This window comes from Vanessa tameamea, chromosome 25, assembly GCF_037043105.1.
Source record: "Vanessa tameamea isolate UH-Manoa-2023 chromosome 25, ilVanTame1 primary haplotype, whole genome shotgun sequence".
Lineage (NCBI taxonomy): Eukaryota > Metazoa > Arthropoda > Insecta > Lepidoptera > Nymphalidae > Vanessa > Vanessa tameamea.
The window spans coordinates 986,732-1,004,973 of record NC_087333.1 but is presented as its reverse complement, the minus strand read 5'-3'; the positions used below and the strand labels follow the sequence as shown (position 1 = coordinate 1,004,973).

The 18,242-nt window shown below is 33.2% G+C and overlaps 1 protein-coding gene across 1 annotated transcript in view; it reads right to left on the bottom strand.

Moving 5' to 3' along the window:
• The window catches only part of LOC113399548 (facilitated trehalose transporter Tret1-like), a 31,427-nt gene extending 13,207 nt beyond the window's left edge, over window positions 1-18,220 (bottom strand). Inside the window, exons 1-5 of the mRNA XM_064218974.1 lie at window positions 18,200-18,220; window positions 12,286-12,312; window positions 4,125-4,196; window positions 1,649-1,758; window positions 92-211 (exon numbers count right to left, since the gene is read on the bottom strand). Coding sequence (XP_064075044.1) covers window positions 92-211; window positions 1,649-1,758; window positions 4,125-4,194 — 300 coding nt within the window. The 5' untranslated portion in view covers window positions 4,195-4,196; window positions 12,286-12,312; window positions 18,200-18,220. The remainder of the gene's footprint in view (window positions 1-91; window positions 212-1,648; window positions 1,759-4,124; window positions 4,197-12,285; window positions 12,313-18,199) is intronic.
• Between the last annotated feature and the right edge of the window lie 22 nt (window positions 18,221-18,242).

Genomic DNA, 18,242 nt, shown 5'->3' with positions numbered 1-18,242 from the left:
GAGCAAAACAAATTACGTGATTCAATAAACGTTGGACGTTTATAGAATCACATCCCATCACATCAGAGTAAGAAACAGTAGCTTCACTTACCGCATTAATTGCTGACATAAAGAGGAGGGCGTTTTTTCTCCCATATTTATCCCCTAACCATGCCACGAGATACGTTCCTGGAACGCAGATCAGATATGGCAAAGAGGCCATCCAGGAAATCTGCAAATGCGATCAGCCTTTATTAATATTGGCGTAATACCTATAATGGTGCCTTTAAATGCCCATCTAGTTTGAATTACTATATTACTGTATTTCACTTTAATTTTAATTTTAAATGTTAAGCCAATGTTTTTGCGCGAAGGACATTACAGCTTCGATGTAATGGGATCTCATGGGATGATGTTAGTTATTTCATATTTCCGATTTGTTGATGTATTTCGAGCGAGGCGATAGTAAAACGATTTTTGCCAATATTTTGCCAACTTTTCGTAGCGATGTCTCTATTCATAAGCAACGAGGTCTTGCCATGAAAGCTATTAAAATTTTGATCAGTTAATAATATAAAATATTCCGACCAGAAAATGCTGCGTTTGAGCAGCTGATGTTCCTCTGCTGGCCTGAGGCATTCTCTACAGTTGAAGAGAAGGCCTCATTTTTTGTTACGGTTCTTTAACCTGTAGTTACCTTGAGTCCCGTGGAAACACATAGGATAAGGCAAAGAACATTCTTTTTAATTCACCCCTTGAAGGGGTAAATTTGTCCCACAGTGTGTGTCCTATAGGTAAAGTGTTATAAATTTCACGCGGGTGACGCAGGTGTAGCTAGTAATTGATAAATAATAATAGGAAACCTTGAAATAAATATAACAATAAAATTATTATGGGTTTCGAATTTGTCACGAATTTTGTCACGTATATTGGTAACAGTTACACGTGTATAGGATACAGTCGACAAGCTAAATATTATGTGTATTCGGAATAAACCACTCTTTGGATAATCAAATTGTAAGGAGTTGTAGGGAAGGCATTAATTATTTTGACTTATATGATTATTTTTTTTAGAGCCAAGGTGGCCAGTCACGCGGTTAGAATGTTGATAAAAGATTAAGCAACACTGTGCTCACATATTGTGCTTAAGTAGGTGCAGTGTAAAATCAACCCTAGTGCCGTCCCTCGACACTGCAAAAAATGCCGTCCCATTAACGAAATGAGGCATAAAGTGCATACAATTTGATTCGATTTTTATTATTATTCGTATTTCGAAAGATAAGAAAATCATTTTCAATAACGCGAAGTTTTTTTTACATCCTCCTAATGCTGTCGCCCAGGGCACTAGCCCAAAGTGCTAGTTGCGCGCGGAGTAGGTACCTAATTAATTGTGTTTATAATCGAATTCTATCTCGGCGGTGAGGAAAAACATCGTGCGGAAACAGTATGTAATAACATTATTGATGAAAATCTACCAAAAGTTTATCCAAAAACATTAACAAAACAGTTAACGTATTAATATAAATTACTTGAAGTGAAACAAAAAATATATATATATTCAAATTATACTACAAAACAACACACGACAGAGACACGTTACATAGCATGTAAATATAAAATAGTCGCTTTAAATATACCTATAAATAATAATAATAATAAATATATTCACTTCGTTGTCAGTGAGAGGCGCGCCCTTTGGAGACTTCTCTGACTGTAAGAGAAGCGTCATCGGAGACATCCATCCTATACAGGTTCCGTACCCGTATATAGGTATGCAAACTGAAAAAAAAATTTTACGCGTTAATTCAAATTCAACGTCGAAACTATGTAATACGACTTATTTAAATCTGTCTGTGCTAAAGGATTTTATAGTATAGGTAGGCAGATGAGCAAATGAGCCACCTGATGGTAAGTGGTCACCACAACCCAAAGATATTGGTGCTGTAAGAAATATTAACCATTCCTTACATCGCCAATGCGCCACCACATGCGAACTAAGATATTATGTCCCTTGTGCCTATAGTTACCCTATTGACTAAAAACATAACCCAGTTGAAGAGTTCAAGCCTTCTTCATACCAAATTTTATAATAAACGGTCCATTGGTTTGGCCGTGAAAGAGCAACAGACAGACAGAGTTTAGTTTCGTATTTATAATATTAGTATAGATTATATTTAAAACAAATTATAGAAAAGCTGTTTTAGATATTAGATAGATCCATTAGTCTTTATTAGATAGACATAAATATGTTCACTCAAAGGAATAAGAAATCCTCGTTACATTCAATTACATTACATTAACAGCCTCTAAATTTCCCACTGCTGGGCTAAGGCCTCCTTTCCCTTTGAGGAGAAGGTTTGGAGCATATTCCACCACGCAGCTCCAATACGGGTTGGTACAATACACATGTAGCAGAATTTCGTTGAAATTAGACACATGCAAGTTTCCTCACGATGTTTTCCTTCACCGCTGAGCACGAGATGAATTATAAACACAAATTAAGCACATGAAATTCAGTGGGGCTTGCCTGGGTTTGATCCCGAAATCATCGGTTAAGATGCACACATTCTAACCACTGGGCCATCTCGGCTACATTAAATTATCGGCTTGCGTTGGTACGAGTGACGTTCGTGTTCATATCTATAGTCATTATATCTTAGTGTGTGACTAATTACTAGTCAGAATTAAAACAGTATAAAAAATACAAATTAGATTATATTTGTTTAAACACGCGTGGAATAATTTAAGATAAAGGCGCGTTCGTAAGTAAACAGGTATATTCCGTTGTTATGTGTGTTCATCTCCTAAATAAACGTTTACGAAAAATCGAATTCAACAGTTTCCCCGTTAGAATCCATTGAATAATGGCTATCGAAAAACGTATCGAAACGGTGTATCGCTACGCACACGTAGCTAATAACGTTATGTTGCGCATGCGCGCTGAGCTCTTCGAACGCGGCGACATTTTCGATCGCTTTGCGCGAAATTCGCTCACGAATCGTCCTGATAAGTCATTGTAAATTTTCCAACATACCATGTAGGTAATAAGTACCTGTTATTATACTAAACTAAATAAAATCGTAATATCATATGTGACCTCATGACCATGAACAGACCATCTGTTCATACAGATAACATTTCGTGTTAGATAACTACTAACAACAAATATCAAAAACATTATCATTTGAAAATTAAAATTTAAAAAAAAATTCATTAATTTGAATACTGAGAATACTGAAAATACAATTTTCTGATTGTATTTTCAATATTTATTCATCATCATCATCCTCCTGCCCTTATCCCACTTTTACTTGGGGTCGGCGCAGCATGTCTTCTCCTTCCATACTTCTCTGTCGGACGTCATCTCACAAGTAACATTCTTTCTAACCATATAGTCTTTCACACAATCCATCCATCGTTTCTTCGGTCGTCCCCTACCTCTATATCCATCCACATCCATTCTCAAAACCTTTATCACAACATGGTCCTCATTCCTCCGCATAACATGACCATATCATGACAACCGGTTTCCACATAGCTTCTCGGTTACCTGTGCCACTTTCAAACTTCCTCTTATGTACTCATTCCTTACTCTATCCATTCGCGTAACACCACACATTCCTCTCAGCATTCTCATATCCACCACGTGAAATTGTCTTTCAGTTATCGTTTCTAATATTTATTATAGTATATAATAGAATCATTTAAGTCATACGGTCCATATGTGTACCCTTTCATAATAAATATGCAAATTACAAATTAAAAATAAAATTGTATTATTAAAAATTGTTTTCATTTTTCATCACACTTTCAGAAATCAAAAAATGGTTAATATTTTAAATTTTAAATTAAATTTAGTTAACTGAAAAAGTGGATTCAAATTGTAAGGATTAAATAAAAATGAGGTTAAAAATTAAAACCTAACAAAGATAAAAAATGCGCTCTGAAAAGTAGAATAAAATGTTTTTTTCATAAACTCTATTTACTAACTATTTATCTTATAGATCTAATTTAACATACTACTACATTTTTTTAATATTATATATTTATTGCTTTTCATTAAACAGACATTCTTTCATCATTTAAATGTTCAATCCTCTTTTTAATTTCACATATAATAATATAATAAAACATCAAGTACTTACTTAAGAAAGCGCATATAATCTGATTCACTTGACTGCCTTCCCGGAATACATTGTAGAATATTCTCTTCATACCTAGAAATTAAAAAAAAAAAACAAAATAACAATAACCGATATATCCAAGCGATCGTAGCTCACTAAACAATTTACAAGTTACAACTGTAGTGCATGAAAACATTAACTTTTTAATCGCACACATACCATAATTGTAATAAAAAATTGATCGTTTGTCCGTTATTTTGGAATTTAACGTCATAATTGCAAAATACCTGATCGACTGATACTAATTCTAAAGAAACGAGGTCCTGTCCTGTTCATCTGACTCCAATAGTAGGAAGAGAAAATATTAATAAACAACTTTGACCTTGAATCGAAATGATACCATTGGTCGAAATCAAACTAATCTTTACTATCTATGGATAAGGCGCCAGTGTGTGTGTGAGTAGAGAATAGAAGACGTGAATCTTAGCCGATGGTTCCGAGTTCGTGATTCTTAATGTTCATAATTCATCTGGTGCTCGACGGTGTAGAAGAACATGGTGAGAAAATCTGCATGTGGCAGATAAAATTCTGTATGTATCCCCAAAACAAAATTGGAACATCGTGCAGGAGGAAGCTGCAAGCAGTGACACATTAACATGCTATTACTACCCATTGTGTAGTCTGCGAATGTGAATGACTTGCAGTTTACGTTATTAATTCAAAATAAAATCTATCATAGGTTTTAAAATTTCTAAAAAATCTATTGAATACCCGAAGTTTTGCGTGCGACCCACTAGTAGGTACTTATTAATCCAGAAGTGCAGTTGTAGCAGAACTATTAAATCGACTGAAATATGTTAAGACTAAGATTTGTTTATCCTAACTACGCGTACCATTGAAATATATCATAGGAAGCTATACGCGCTGAGATGTCACCGCTTCCTGTCAGGAAATTAATGTCAAGGGTCAGGGAGGGATCGGAAAATGCAGAAGCGAACAAACGACTAACAATATTTTTCTCTTGGTACAAATTATCGCTGTGTCACTTGCAATTGAAACATTTGAACTTTGTTAATAGTGCAAAACATTGTTTAGAGATTTAAGACACCATGTTATACCTTCAAAAGTAAAGGGGTTTGTTTATTTTCCAGATAACCGGAATGGAAATTGAGTGGTAAAATGATACTTATGTTTTCGTCACCATTTCATGTAGTTTGTTACTGATTTTTATTTATTTAAATTCTATGGTTATTTCACTATTATGTAATAATTCCAATGACATGGTATTTTATATTTTTCAGAAGACTATAAGCACTATAAGATTATAAATACGTGATTGCACGACTATTATGCTAACGGTCAGCCTTCCCATGTTGCCCCTTGGAAATTCAATGATTACTTGCGTTTCAAAAAAAGTAAAATTGACAATGTTTGTCTTGTCAACACACATTGGTCACAGTTTCTATAAAAAGCATCTTAAGTTTTCAACTAAATTTATAAAATGTCATGAATTTCCCGTGATTTGGTGACTTGGTTACTTTCTCCAGAATTAATTCAAGCTTTGAAATTACCAACTATTTTGTTGGGAACCAATGATAGCTGTTCGTATAAGGTATTTTTTTTTTTTGTATTTCTTGTAAAACGTATTAACCATGTCTTTCAATGAACTTTAATTCTTTAGTCGATAACTATGAGCGAATTAGCATAACGATAAGAAAATTACATGTAGTTTTTAGTTAAGATATCTTATATATTTTCTTGTTACTAGGGTGATATTTGATAATGGCATATATTGTTATTTCAAGCAAAAATGTAAAATCAAAAATCCGCAATGTATTAATCTTACAGAGTACGGACGTACAATCCGAGTAGAGAAGTATCGAATATAGTTTAATACAAGTTCTTAAGTTTCTGTCTTATCTGACTGTGTCTACATTCTAATGTCTAGGAACGTAAATATGTTGGTCCCGTACTGGATTCTTATGTAATAATGAACAATTGAATCGTCATTGAAATTGGTCGTCCTATTCGAAATTTATATACTTGTAAAAAAAAATCTTTACGAAAATTCCAAACCAATGTTGGCGCATCCAAACTACATACATAACTGTGCTTGTTCGAGTTTGAACCCAGAACTCTTGGTTGGAACTGTCATCATCTAAATGTTAATTAATTATATTGATTACAATTTTTTATACTACGAAAAATTAGAAAAAGCCGTACAAAATACACAAACCGTTTAAGAAATTCATTGAAAAACGAGGCCGAAATATCAGCATACAAACTTTCTCTAGAAAAGCACGAAGACCAACTTCAATGTCAAGAGAATGCCACCATACAAACTAATTACGACAATATAATTCGAGGCACAGAGAAAAGTCTACATACCGCACAAAATACGGAACAACACATCACTAAACCTAGTGTAATATCAGCATATACCAGAAAAATCATGGATCAGAGAAAACAACTGCATGAAAAAAAACCTAAAACAAGAACAAAAGAAAACGAATTAAAAGCACTATATAAACTCATAAGTAAAAACATAAAGAGAGACTACAAGCTACATCGATCAAAAACCATCGAAAAACATATAAGAACTACTAGCAGCATTAAAAAAGCATACAAGGAGCTAAATACCAATATGGATTAAGCAATTAAAAGAGTCAAAGAAAATATCACATAACAGGACCGACATTATGAAATCCGCAACAAATTTCTACAAAAAATTGTATGATTCTCCAGACCAAAACTGTACAAATACGTTTAACAGCATCAACATACCTGCCGAAGACGACTCACACATAAAAATGATAGACGAGCTCGAAATTGTAGAAGGAATAAAAGGACTGAAAGTAGACAAAAGTCCAGGGCCTGATGGAATTACTAACGAGGCAATAAAAATCGGTTGTAAATATCTTGCACCCTTCTGACATGTCTCTTTAATTCCATACTAGATTCATGCACCACACCTTTACAATGGTCTGAGTCGACAATGATTCTACTCTACAAAAAAGGCGATCCTACAAATATAAGCAACTATCGCCCGATAAGTCTGCTGCCCACACTCTACAAACTTTTTTCATCAATAATTGAAAAAAGGATTAGCAAGGGTATAGAAGAACACCAACCGATTGAGCAAGCTGGTTTTAAACGTGGATATTCAACAATAGATCACATCCACGCATTAGAACAAATTATTGAGAAATATTGTGAATATCAGAAACCACTCTATGCAATGTTCATCGACTACCAAAAAGCCTTCGACACAATACGGCACTCTTCTACATGGACTGCCTTAAGCTCACAACGCGTAGAATACAAATATATAGAAATTATAAAGTATTTGTACAACAACTGCACAAGCAGAGTTAAACTTGAGACGACAGGACCACTGATATCCATAAGGAGAGGCATAAGGCAAGGCGACCCATTATCTCCGAGAATTTTTATAGCTGTACTGGAGAGCGTCTTCAGAAAACTGAATTGGGAAAGAACCTCAGCCATCTAAGATTTGCCGACGATATTATTCTACTATCCGAAAGTGCTAAAGAAATGCAATCAATGATACACTCACTAAAAACTATGAGCTACGAAGTGGGTTTGAAAATAAATTTGAATAAAACAAAAATTATGTCCAACAGTACAAAGCACCCCATATATCTTGACCAAAAACCATTGGATTACCTATGCAAACAAATTTCTTTTGGAAAACAAAACAATGAATTAGAAGTTGAACGAAGAATTTCAGGAGCGTGGACAAAGTTCTGGAGTCTAAAAGAAATACTGAAGGGAACCATGCCTATAAATTTAAAGAAGAAACTAATGGACACATGCCTGCTCCCCTCTATCACCTACGGCTGCCAAACGTGGAAATACACGCTACGAGTAAGGAACAAAATCAGATCCTGCCAAAGAAGCATGGAAAGAAGCATTGCAAATGTGAGAAAAATACAAAAAGTTCCACACACTATCATAAAAAAAGACGGGAAAAGACTAAAGTTACAGATGCACTTAGTTTCTCTCAGAAGCTAAAGTGACGCTGGGCAGGCCATGTAGCCAGGATGAGCGATGACCGTTGGACTTCTAGACTGACCTTATGGCGGGGCCCTGCCGGTATTAGAAAGAGAGGAAGACCAATAACTCGTTGGGATGACGATATAATAAAAATAGCGGGTAAAAACTGGAAGACGATTGCCAAAGATCGAGAAAAATGGAAAAGTCTGGAAGAGGCCTTCACCCTCACATAAGAGGGGTTCTTGCATGCCTGCATGATAAATTATTGGAACATTTTATCCTACTTTTTATATTTTAAATTTTATATTATATAATTTATCAATCTAATTAACATAACCATATTATTAATGCACATTATTATCTAATATTATAATTATAATTAACTGTAATTTATGCGAGAAATAAAAGGCTTTTTATTTTTAATTAATTTTTATTTTATTTATTATGTCAAATACAAATCAACATTACTATAAATATCCAAAATAATTCAAGTATTCTATATATTTAGTACCTATTTATAATATGTAGGCAGACGAGGATCTGCCACCGCTTATTTGACACTAAAAGAACTATCGACTATTCTTTACAACGCTATGGCAGCAAAGATTTTCCATTCCTATGCCAACCACCATGTGCCCTTAATTATACGTATACCGAAACAAAGAAGCACAAAGTTTTGCTACATAGCGGTAGCATAGCTGATGAATGAGTTTTCCTAGTATTAGGAACATAACTATTAAAAAAGTAGCAAAATCATCAATTTCAAAATCTCATTGTCTTTCATCAGTTAGTATTATATTTCGCAGTACGCCAGAAGGATACTCCTCGTATATTCATTCTATGTGTAGGTATAAGTAAGGTATATACCGAAGGAGCCTGTAATAATAATAATTAGTATATACTGTAATCAGTAGTTAAATAAGTAAATACAACCTAGACGATCTTATAATTTTTGTTCTAAACGAAATACGATGTCAACTATACAAAAATTTCCCTATCCTGTACAAGTACGGACTCTATGATTGTTATATACAAATCACTTCCGCACGAAGCGTGGACAAATCGCTAGTTACGATGAAGTTTATGTAATCATTTGAATTTATAGTCACGGGATGTCACTTAAACAAAGCGATTTTATGTAAAACGATCACTTATAGTCTCTGACTTGGCGAAATTTCAAGGTAAGTATTCATCATTCAATACATATGTTACGGCCTACAGATTTCTCTCACGTGTCAGCGTTCAGGTTTCACCTTAAACGTTTTCGACTTGGCTTCGTTCGCTTTTCTATGTGGAAGTTTAAAATTCGTGGAACGAAGCCCTTTTACGCGGCTTACAGTTGAATGAATTAGCAGAAACGTCACGTAAGGATAAACCGTGATGTCCGACTAGTCGACCTCTCGCTCTTTCTCGTTATCTCTTGCTATTTACGTTTATAGTTTATATATATATATGGTTTTATATAACATTATAAGTTAAACTCAAGTTTTGTTATCGTTTCAATTCCCACGGGATATTTAATAAAAAAAAATAGTTTTGTAATTTGATATTAACTCAATCGTTGTTAATTTATTGCATGTTGCTTCCAAAACAACCTTTGTTCTAACGAAGTACCCCATAACTGTTTTTTTTTTTAATAAAAAAATACTAAAACAGTATTTAATATATTGTATCGCAACATTTTCTGTGTATACTTAGATAAAGATTACTTCAATTATCAATTTATTCATTTTAGAAGGTAGAAAAAAATATGTACGCGGTATGTTTTTTTTTTTTAATTTAAACTCAATAAGTAATTCAGGTATCGTATGTGATGCCCAAGTAGCAATTATTTTAATTATACAATTGTCATGTCACAGTATATTCTCGTGTGTGATAGATGACATGAACTACAATCGAAGTAACAATACACTTCAGGTAAACATGATCATATTCATGAATTATTTATTTTTAAGTATATTTAGATTATATTTAACGAGTACTCACTTTCGAAGAAATTCTCAATACATATATAATTGTAGTTTTATTATTCGTAAGATCTTAATTTTGAATACGCTAAATTCAAGAACGAATATATTGGTTTATAAAAAAATATTTTTGCGAACATTTGAAAAAAAGCAATACAAAATACTAGTATAAGTATTGGTACTGGCATTTGCACCAGCATTGTCAGTGTACCTTGTCATCAACCTAGCGGTTCACTAACTCTAACATTATCACGGGCACTACCAGTAACATTAGTATGGGCACTATAACTAATGGTGTGGGAACTAGCATCCGAATATCATGGAGTCTGACACGAGTACTAGCACAGCAACTAGCATAATCACTAGCTTTGCGGTATCATAGCAAATGAGTGCTACTTACCCAAACTTGCCAACCAGTAATATTTATAACGTTGTCTTAGCCCTATCTTCATTCTTGACGGCAAAACTCACTCGCATCACTAGAGAACGACTGAACAGATAACATCAACATTAACAGCCCGTAAATTTCCCACATTTGGGCTAAGGCCTTCGCTCCCTTTGAGGAGAAGGTTTGGAGCATATTGCACCAAGCTTCTCCAATGAGGGTTGGTGGATACACATGCAGAATTTCGTTGAAATTAGACACATACAGGTTTCCTCACGATGTTTTCCTTCACCGCCGAGCACGAGATGAATGATAAACACTGATTCGAACGACTGATCCGATTAGTTTAATGTGATAGATTTTTTTTTTTTTTGTAATCGTAATATTTTCCCGAATAAGGTCTTTAAGAGGAGAAAAATTGGAAAAATTTCTTGTAAAGTAGGTTGTATCTATTTCTTATTCTATTTTCAATCATTTTGGCTTTTATTATAAATATTAAAATAATAGTACCTACCACTCCTCTCCGACTAACAATCTTCAAAAACAATACGAACTAAAGAATATTTTATTTATAAAACACAAATAGAAATACAGAATAAATATGCTTTGACAAAATAAAAAATATTTAGTTTCATGACCGGCCAAACAGAAAGTGCGTTATCAGAACGCCTATTTCTAAAACGAGGTGAGAAGTTTAGATAACTACTATACGTACCTACTTGAGAATTTTGACATAGACAGATCAGGCGATAGTCATTTCTAAGAATATTTTTTATTCTGTTTATTTCTTATCTGCCATCCCGTATCATTATCACATCGATTAAGTACAATTCCTGCATCTATTTTCGTAAAGCATTTTAAACGTATCTAATACTGTAAAAAACGGGCGTAACCGCGGACGACAACTAGTGGTACAATAAATATCATATCTTATATATTAAGAGCGTAAGCCGATTTTTGTCCCAGTGATTATGGGACGATAGCTGCACATAAAAATCGGTTATGGCCTCATTTTGAAGACCTCAAGCCGTGTAGACGTGCAGAAAAATAAAGAAGATTCTTGATTGCAATTTATTAAATTATTATGATTTAACAAAGAATTAATTTTAGAGAACGGAAAAAATTTACTGGAAACGTAGAGAACTGCGTTAAGGCTGTAATAAAAAAAATGTAAATAGCACGAACAGAAATTAAATAACAAAAATATCGTCATAGGTTTCGTAATTTGTAAAAATCTGTTGAATAAACGAGAAGTTTCGCGTGCGACCCACTAGTTCACTAAATGAACAGAAATTTTTTTGATAGCTCTGGACCATAATCTCGGCATGTTTATTTGAAAACGGATGGGGTTAATTTATTGTGTATTGTCATCTAATGTCCATAGCATGCACCTGGGTGACCGAGTTCCGATCGGTTCTAAAAGTTAGTTGTAAAGAATTATCGTTATTTTGACAAATTATATTATTTCAGGAAAGAGACCTACTTAAATTTAAATTGTTAAGGAAAACTTTATCTTGGTATAGAGACAAACTATTGCCGTTTTCGTATATATATAAATACAAGTAATAAATTAATGTGTTTGTACTTGTAATTAATTGTTTTTTTTTTAAATCGGTAGGCGGACGGGGCGTACAACTGGTATTTTTGTGGGTATTCCGGTGTACTAGGGCACACGAATCTCTTTCTGGGCACCGGTGAGTCCCACATACGCCCCCCCCCCCAAACTTCAAGTGGGGCAAACGCATAATGCGTTTTTCCAGCAAGAAAAAAAAAGGCGGACAGGGTACCTAAAGAAATATTAATGACTACTTACCATCATGTGACCCATTTGCTAGTCCACCTATGAGAAGAAAAATAATAATATTAATGTTTATTACGTTAAACGGGTTATGTTCAGAGAACATCTTCCAAGCTGACAATATTATACCTTTAATCCAATACCGTCGCTATGATAAAAAAGCAAATTTTACAGGAGAGCCATTTAAAGATTTTAAGAAAACTGTATTTGATATAAAAATTTCAGTATTTACTTTAGTCGAAAAAAATGTATTTTTAATTTGTAATAACTATTATTCTTAATGAAGGGGGGGGGCGCAAATATTTTTTGTATTTTTATCTAATCGTTAGTTATTCATTTTTTTTAATTATAGTGACACTTTACTGTTTTAAAATAAATTCTATATTAATTAAAGTGTCATTTTATTCTCATAAGTGTATGGAAATACAAAAATAATAATAATTCATATTTATCACCTAGCCGATCAATATTCTTTGGTTTGGTTGAATTGCAAAAATAAAGTAGCGAAAACGAAAAATAAACGAAAAAACAATACTTCTAGTGGAAAGTGGTCACCGATAATATCTGCTTGGTTCACTACTTACCTACTTATAAAATACGTATAAATTATTCAGAATTCAAACTGTAAATTTATAAAAAAAAATTATAAATTTTGTAAATTATAATAAAATTTTAGTGCACTTAAAAATCAATAAACATAATAATAACAAAACATATAATTTTGCTAGATGAGTTCTATGGCATAAGTCATTAACATAAACAATTTATCTTAACGTACCACTATTTAGTATTTATCTCGTTATACTAAAACATTTTTTTGTAATTATGAGATCCTTTAACTATCTTAATAATAAATCAGTCTTAATGATATTATATCGAAATTAAAAAAACAATCAGCACGATTGCCATTGCATGACATGAATGCTACTCATTCAAACAGTGCTGTTACAAAACTCGTTTCCTTAAAAGAATGGGATTAAATTATTATCAATGAGAGATTTTAAATATCTTTTCCTCCAAGCAACTAAATTCTGGACCTTATACAGCTTTTGAAGATCAAAATTATGCCTGCTTCTGGAACGCCCGTAGGCGTGATGATCGTTCTGGACAAAACAGCTAATAATCGTTTGAGCATAAGAGTTTTTTGTGATAGACGTCAAGTTCTTTGTCAAAGTTTATTATCTTTATATCAGATAATCGAACTGTGCACATTCTTTATTTTTTTTTCAATTTACCAGTACTGCCAGACTCTGGCCAAATCTCTCTCCTCGCAGTTTGTATAAGGGTCATGTATTGTTCAGGTATAGATCCGCGACGTCTTCAAGAATTTTTAAACTTATTTTATGACCGAGTTGTCATTATAGTTTTGATTTTGAGGATGACCATTTATTAAAAACTAATGAGTTATACTCTTAATATGAATGTTACTGACAGCATGCATATACTCGTACATCAAAAACATGTTTTGATTTTTCTGCTCACCGAAACAGTTGTCAGAATAAACTACTATTTCTACGTTTTGCATATCATGTATAGATTCCGATTTATTTTCCAAATACAATTTAATATATGAATATATATCATTCGCTCCTCGAAGCCCGTCAATTTCACTCCAAACGAAACATTAACAATGATCTCTTGCGCGATCACGAGCTGTGAAGTAGTACACATTCAACTTGGACTTGTATCAGAATACAACATTAGTTTTGCACATAGGAAGAGTTGAGACAAATTTAAAGAAATCAAAGTTAATTAAATATTACATAATTTGGGAAAAATCATAACGTCATTAAACAATGAAACATTCATGGCGGATAATTTTATAATACAAAATGTTTTTAATAATTTGAAAAACGTCATAAAACAAACAGTGACACTTTTGGAATCACAGTATACAAACAATATTTGATTAATGGCAACAGAAAACTGGCCTTAAACAAAAATTGTCGTTTTATTACTGATATCAATCCTAAAATTCCCGAAGCATGAGAGTCGAAAACTGACAGTAAACTTAAAATGGCGGTTTTACATTCAAAATAATTGTATTTTATAAACAACGACATGTACTTATCCGTTTACTGTCGTTGTAGGAATCGAGGAGAGGAGTTCGTTTAGTGTCGATCCGCAACTACTGCTTTCTTGATCAACGGCTGCGAATCAAGACACAAGAATCGAAACAAAATGTAAATTCCGCTCTCAGCAACTAGATGGTGTTAAAATATAAATTTTCTTAAATTTCGTTTAGTGACGGTATTGAAATAAGCGTGCGATATGATTCTCTATTGTAAGAAAATACATTAAATTAGTGACGTCAAACACTCAAAACTCCGCATACAATATTAATTCGGTCTGCATTTTTAGTTAAAAATAAATCCTTTTTGATTCATGCTTATTAAAAAAAATCGTATCTGCGTGTCTTAACAATAATTTCGACTCTTTTATTTATTTATTTTTATTTATTGGAAAAGTTACACCATCAACATATCACTAAGCACTTAAAATTAATATCTGTTGGGTAACATACAAAATGATACGTCATTAAAGGTGTAAACAACATTGACCTTCAAAAATATTTTTGATAGGAAACTATATAAGCCAAACTAACCTATATAAAATATAAAATTAAATTTAAAAAACTAAATAAAAATTCAAATTAAGATAACAAAGAAAAAATACCGTACTGAGGAATATAAAAGCAAATTAGAATATTTATAAAATAAAAAAGAAAAAACAAAACTTAAATTTATTACTTATTAGGTATGAGATCGAACAATGAGATCTTTGGAATGTTTAATAAAATTAGTTTTATTATTATGAAAGATGTCAATATCGCCGTTCGATAACAAGTCATTAAACGAATTCATTAGTCTGCTAAGAGGTGCATATTTACCTAAATTTGTTTTAGATGTTGGAGTACAAAAAGATTTTTTAATTGGACGTCTAGGAATAGTACGAGGAACTGATAAGTTGATATGCTGGATTAATTCAGGTGAAGAAATGTCACCATGAATTAGTTTATATAAGGTAACGACGTCAGTAATTTTACGGCGCAATTCAAGCGATATAATTTTAAAGTGAGCCAGCCTCGTATTATAGGTAGCCCGATAAGGACAACTGCGATCTTTATAAGCTAAAAATCGGGTAAAATTACGCTGTATACGTTCTAACCTTACGACATGAATTTTATAAGACGGGTTCCAAATTGAAGAGGCATATTCGAGGTGAGACCGTACAAGGGAACAGTAGACACAGAGTAAAGTGGATATATTTTTAAAGTCCTGCCCGGTACGTTTCAAAAAACCTAACATCTTCCATGCCTTCAATATTATGGAGTCTAGGTGATTATTAAAGTTTAGTTTACTATCCATTATTACTCCCAGGTCACGAATTGTATTAGACTCTACTAAAACATCGTTAGAAATTGAGTAATTAGATGGAATCGGGTTTCTGTTTCTTGTAAATTTGATATGAAAACATTTATTTATATTGATATCCATTTTGTGTTTTTCGCACCATTTAGAGAGGGTGTCTATATCTGCTTGAAGGAGGGCAATATCGGATGGTGATTTAATGGGTCTATATATTTTAAGGTCATCAGCGAAAATTAAGCACTTACTAAATTTAATATTTTTTGAAATGTCATTGATAAAGACCAGGAAGAGTATCGGACCTAAATGAGACCCTTGAGGAACACCAGATGTAGGCACAAATGCAAAAGAAGTATAGCCATGTGTAATAACACGCTGTGATCGATTTTTTAGGTAAGATTTGACCCAACTTAATAAATTGCCATGAATACCGTAATGTTCTAATTTTGCCAGTAATATAACGTGGTTTACCTTATCAAATGCGCTACTGAAATCAGTATAAACAGCATCTATTTGAGTTTTATCGTCGACATTTTTGGTAAGATCGTTTACGTAGCTCAAGAGATTACTAGTCGTAGACCTATTCTGTCTAAAGCCATGCTGTTGCTCGGAGAGAATACTTTTAAAATATTGAGTTATAAATGGACAGATAAGTTTTTCAAAGAGTTTTGGAATTGTGTTTAATATTGAAATTGGTCGGTAGTTTTTCACATTACGCTTATCGCCTTTTTTATAAATTGGTACTATATTGGCAGCTTTCCATTTTGTGGGAAATGTCGCGGATAGTAGGGATTTCGAAAATAATATTTTTAAAGGAAGCGTCAAGTACTTGCGTGTCATTTTTATAAATAATGGAGGTATACCATCTGGACCAGCACCTTTGCTTATGTCAATGGACTTTAAGGCTTTCGATATTACTTCTTCTGTTAAATTAATTTTGCTTAGGGAGAATTGAGGAAAACAGTCAGTTAAACATGGCGTTAGGTTTTTATCAGGAGGAGAAAATACTAATGAAAACTGCGAGGCAAATAAATTACAAATATCCTCACCAGTGTGAGCTACCTTATTCTCAAGGAACATTTATTTCGGTAAGTCTGAAGACTCCTTCCGATGATCTTTCACAAAGGACCAAAATCTCTTCGGATTTTTTAGGATAGATTCTTCTGTAACATTCAGATAGTTGCTGTAACATGAAACTGTTAATGTGTCCACTCTATCACTGCTTAATCTAAGTTCTAACTGATCTCTAGGATTTTTATATACTTTGTATCTTTTACGAATTTTGTTACGTTCTGCAATAAGTCTGATCAAGTTACGCGTAAACCATGGAGGATATTTTAAATTACGAGGTTTAGTTTTAGGAACAGTAGAATTGATAACGAAAGTAAGCAAATCATAAAATCTTGTCACGGCCATATCGACATCTTCAAACGGGGAAAGCTCTAATTCCCAATCTATTTGACTTAACTTTGAGTTAACTGATGAGTAGTTGGCTTTTTTAAAGTTATGCGAAGCGAACTGTTTTCTAATAGTATGTGAAAAAATGTTTGGTTTATAGTCAATTTCTAAAGCAGGATGATGTAAATCAATTTTTGTTAATGGCCTAAGGCTTTCACTCACGGAAATATCTCTACAGTTACTCAGAATCAAGTCGAGAATTCGGTTATTGTGATTTTTTACATTGTTAAATTGATACAAGTTATTGTGTGACATAAAATCTACGAAAAGATATCCGAGATTACAGTTATAATTAATAGGAGACATAGTATGGGTATCGAGACATTTATCTGACCAATCAATAAATCCTAGATTAAAGTCACTTAGAATTATAATATCGCTGGAGTGAGATTGCATAACTAGACTAATATTTTCTAGCATTAAGTCCAGCGATGTACTTGTTACCGGAGGAGGAAGATAGAGGACGCAGAATAAAATTTCCTTTGAACCAGGTTCATCAGTCTTAACAGAGACCCACAAATCTTCTAGAGAACTTTCAAAGTGTTCGACTCGCTTAGAACAAAGATCTTTGGAGACAGCTAATAAAACACCTCCTCCAGATTTGCCAGAAAGTGAAGTCGATGAGCGGTCTCTACGATACACAGAATATTTATTGCTGAATAATTCACTATCGAGGACACCGTCGTCCAGCCATGTCTCTGTACCAGCTATTATATCAAAATCTGAGGTTAATGAAGACAATCTTATACATTTGGTTTTAGTTTTAATTCCTCTAAAGTTTTGATAGTAGATCTTGAATTTTAAGTAGATAATTACGGACGTTTAGTATGGTAATTTTTTTTTTTATATATTTTTTTTTTAAATGTTATCCAGAGATTCGTAACACTTGATTTGTTTGGCGGGTGATTGATCGTTTTTGCGTACAAAAATTCTTCCATTACGAATCCAAGTAAATCTATATTCTTTATCTCGAGCAACTTTTCTAGTGCGTGCATGAAGAGCCTTGAAGTGTGGTGATAGATGTTCAGAGACATATATTGGCGATTTATTAGTACTGTACCCCAGATGACTAGTGTTAAGTTTAATAATATAAAAAAACATACGCTTATGTCGAGGAAGTAACGGGGCAAGGTACTCTGCATCTTC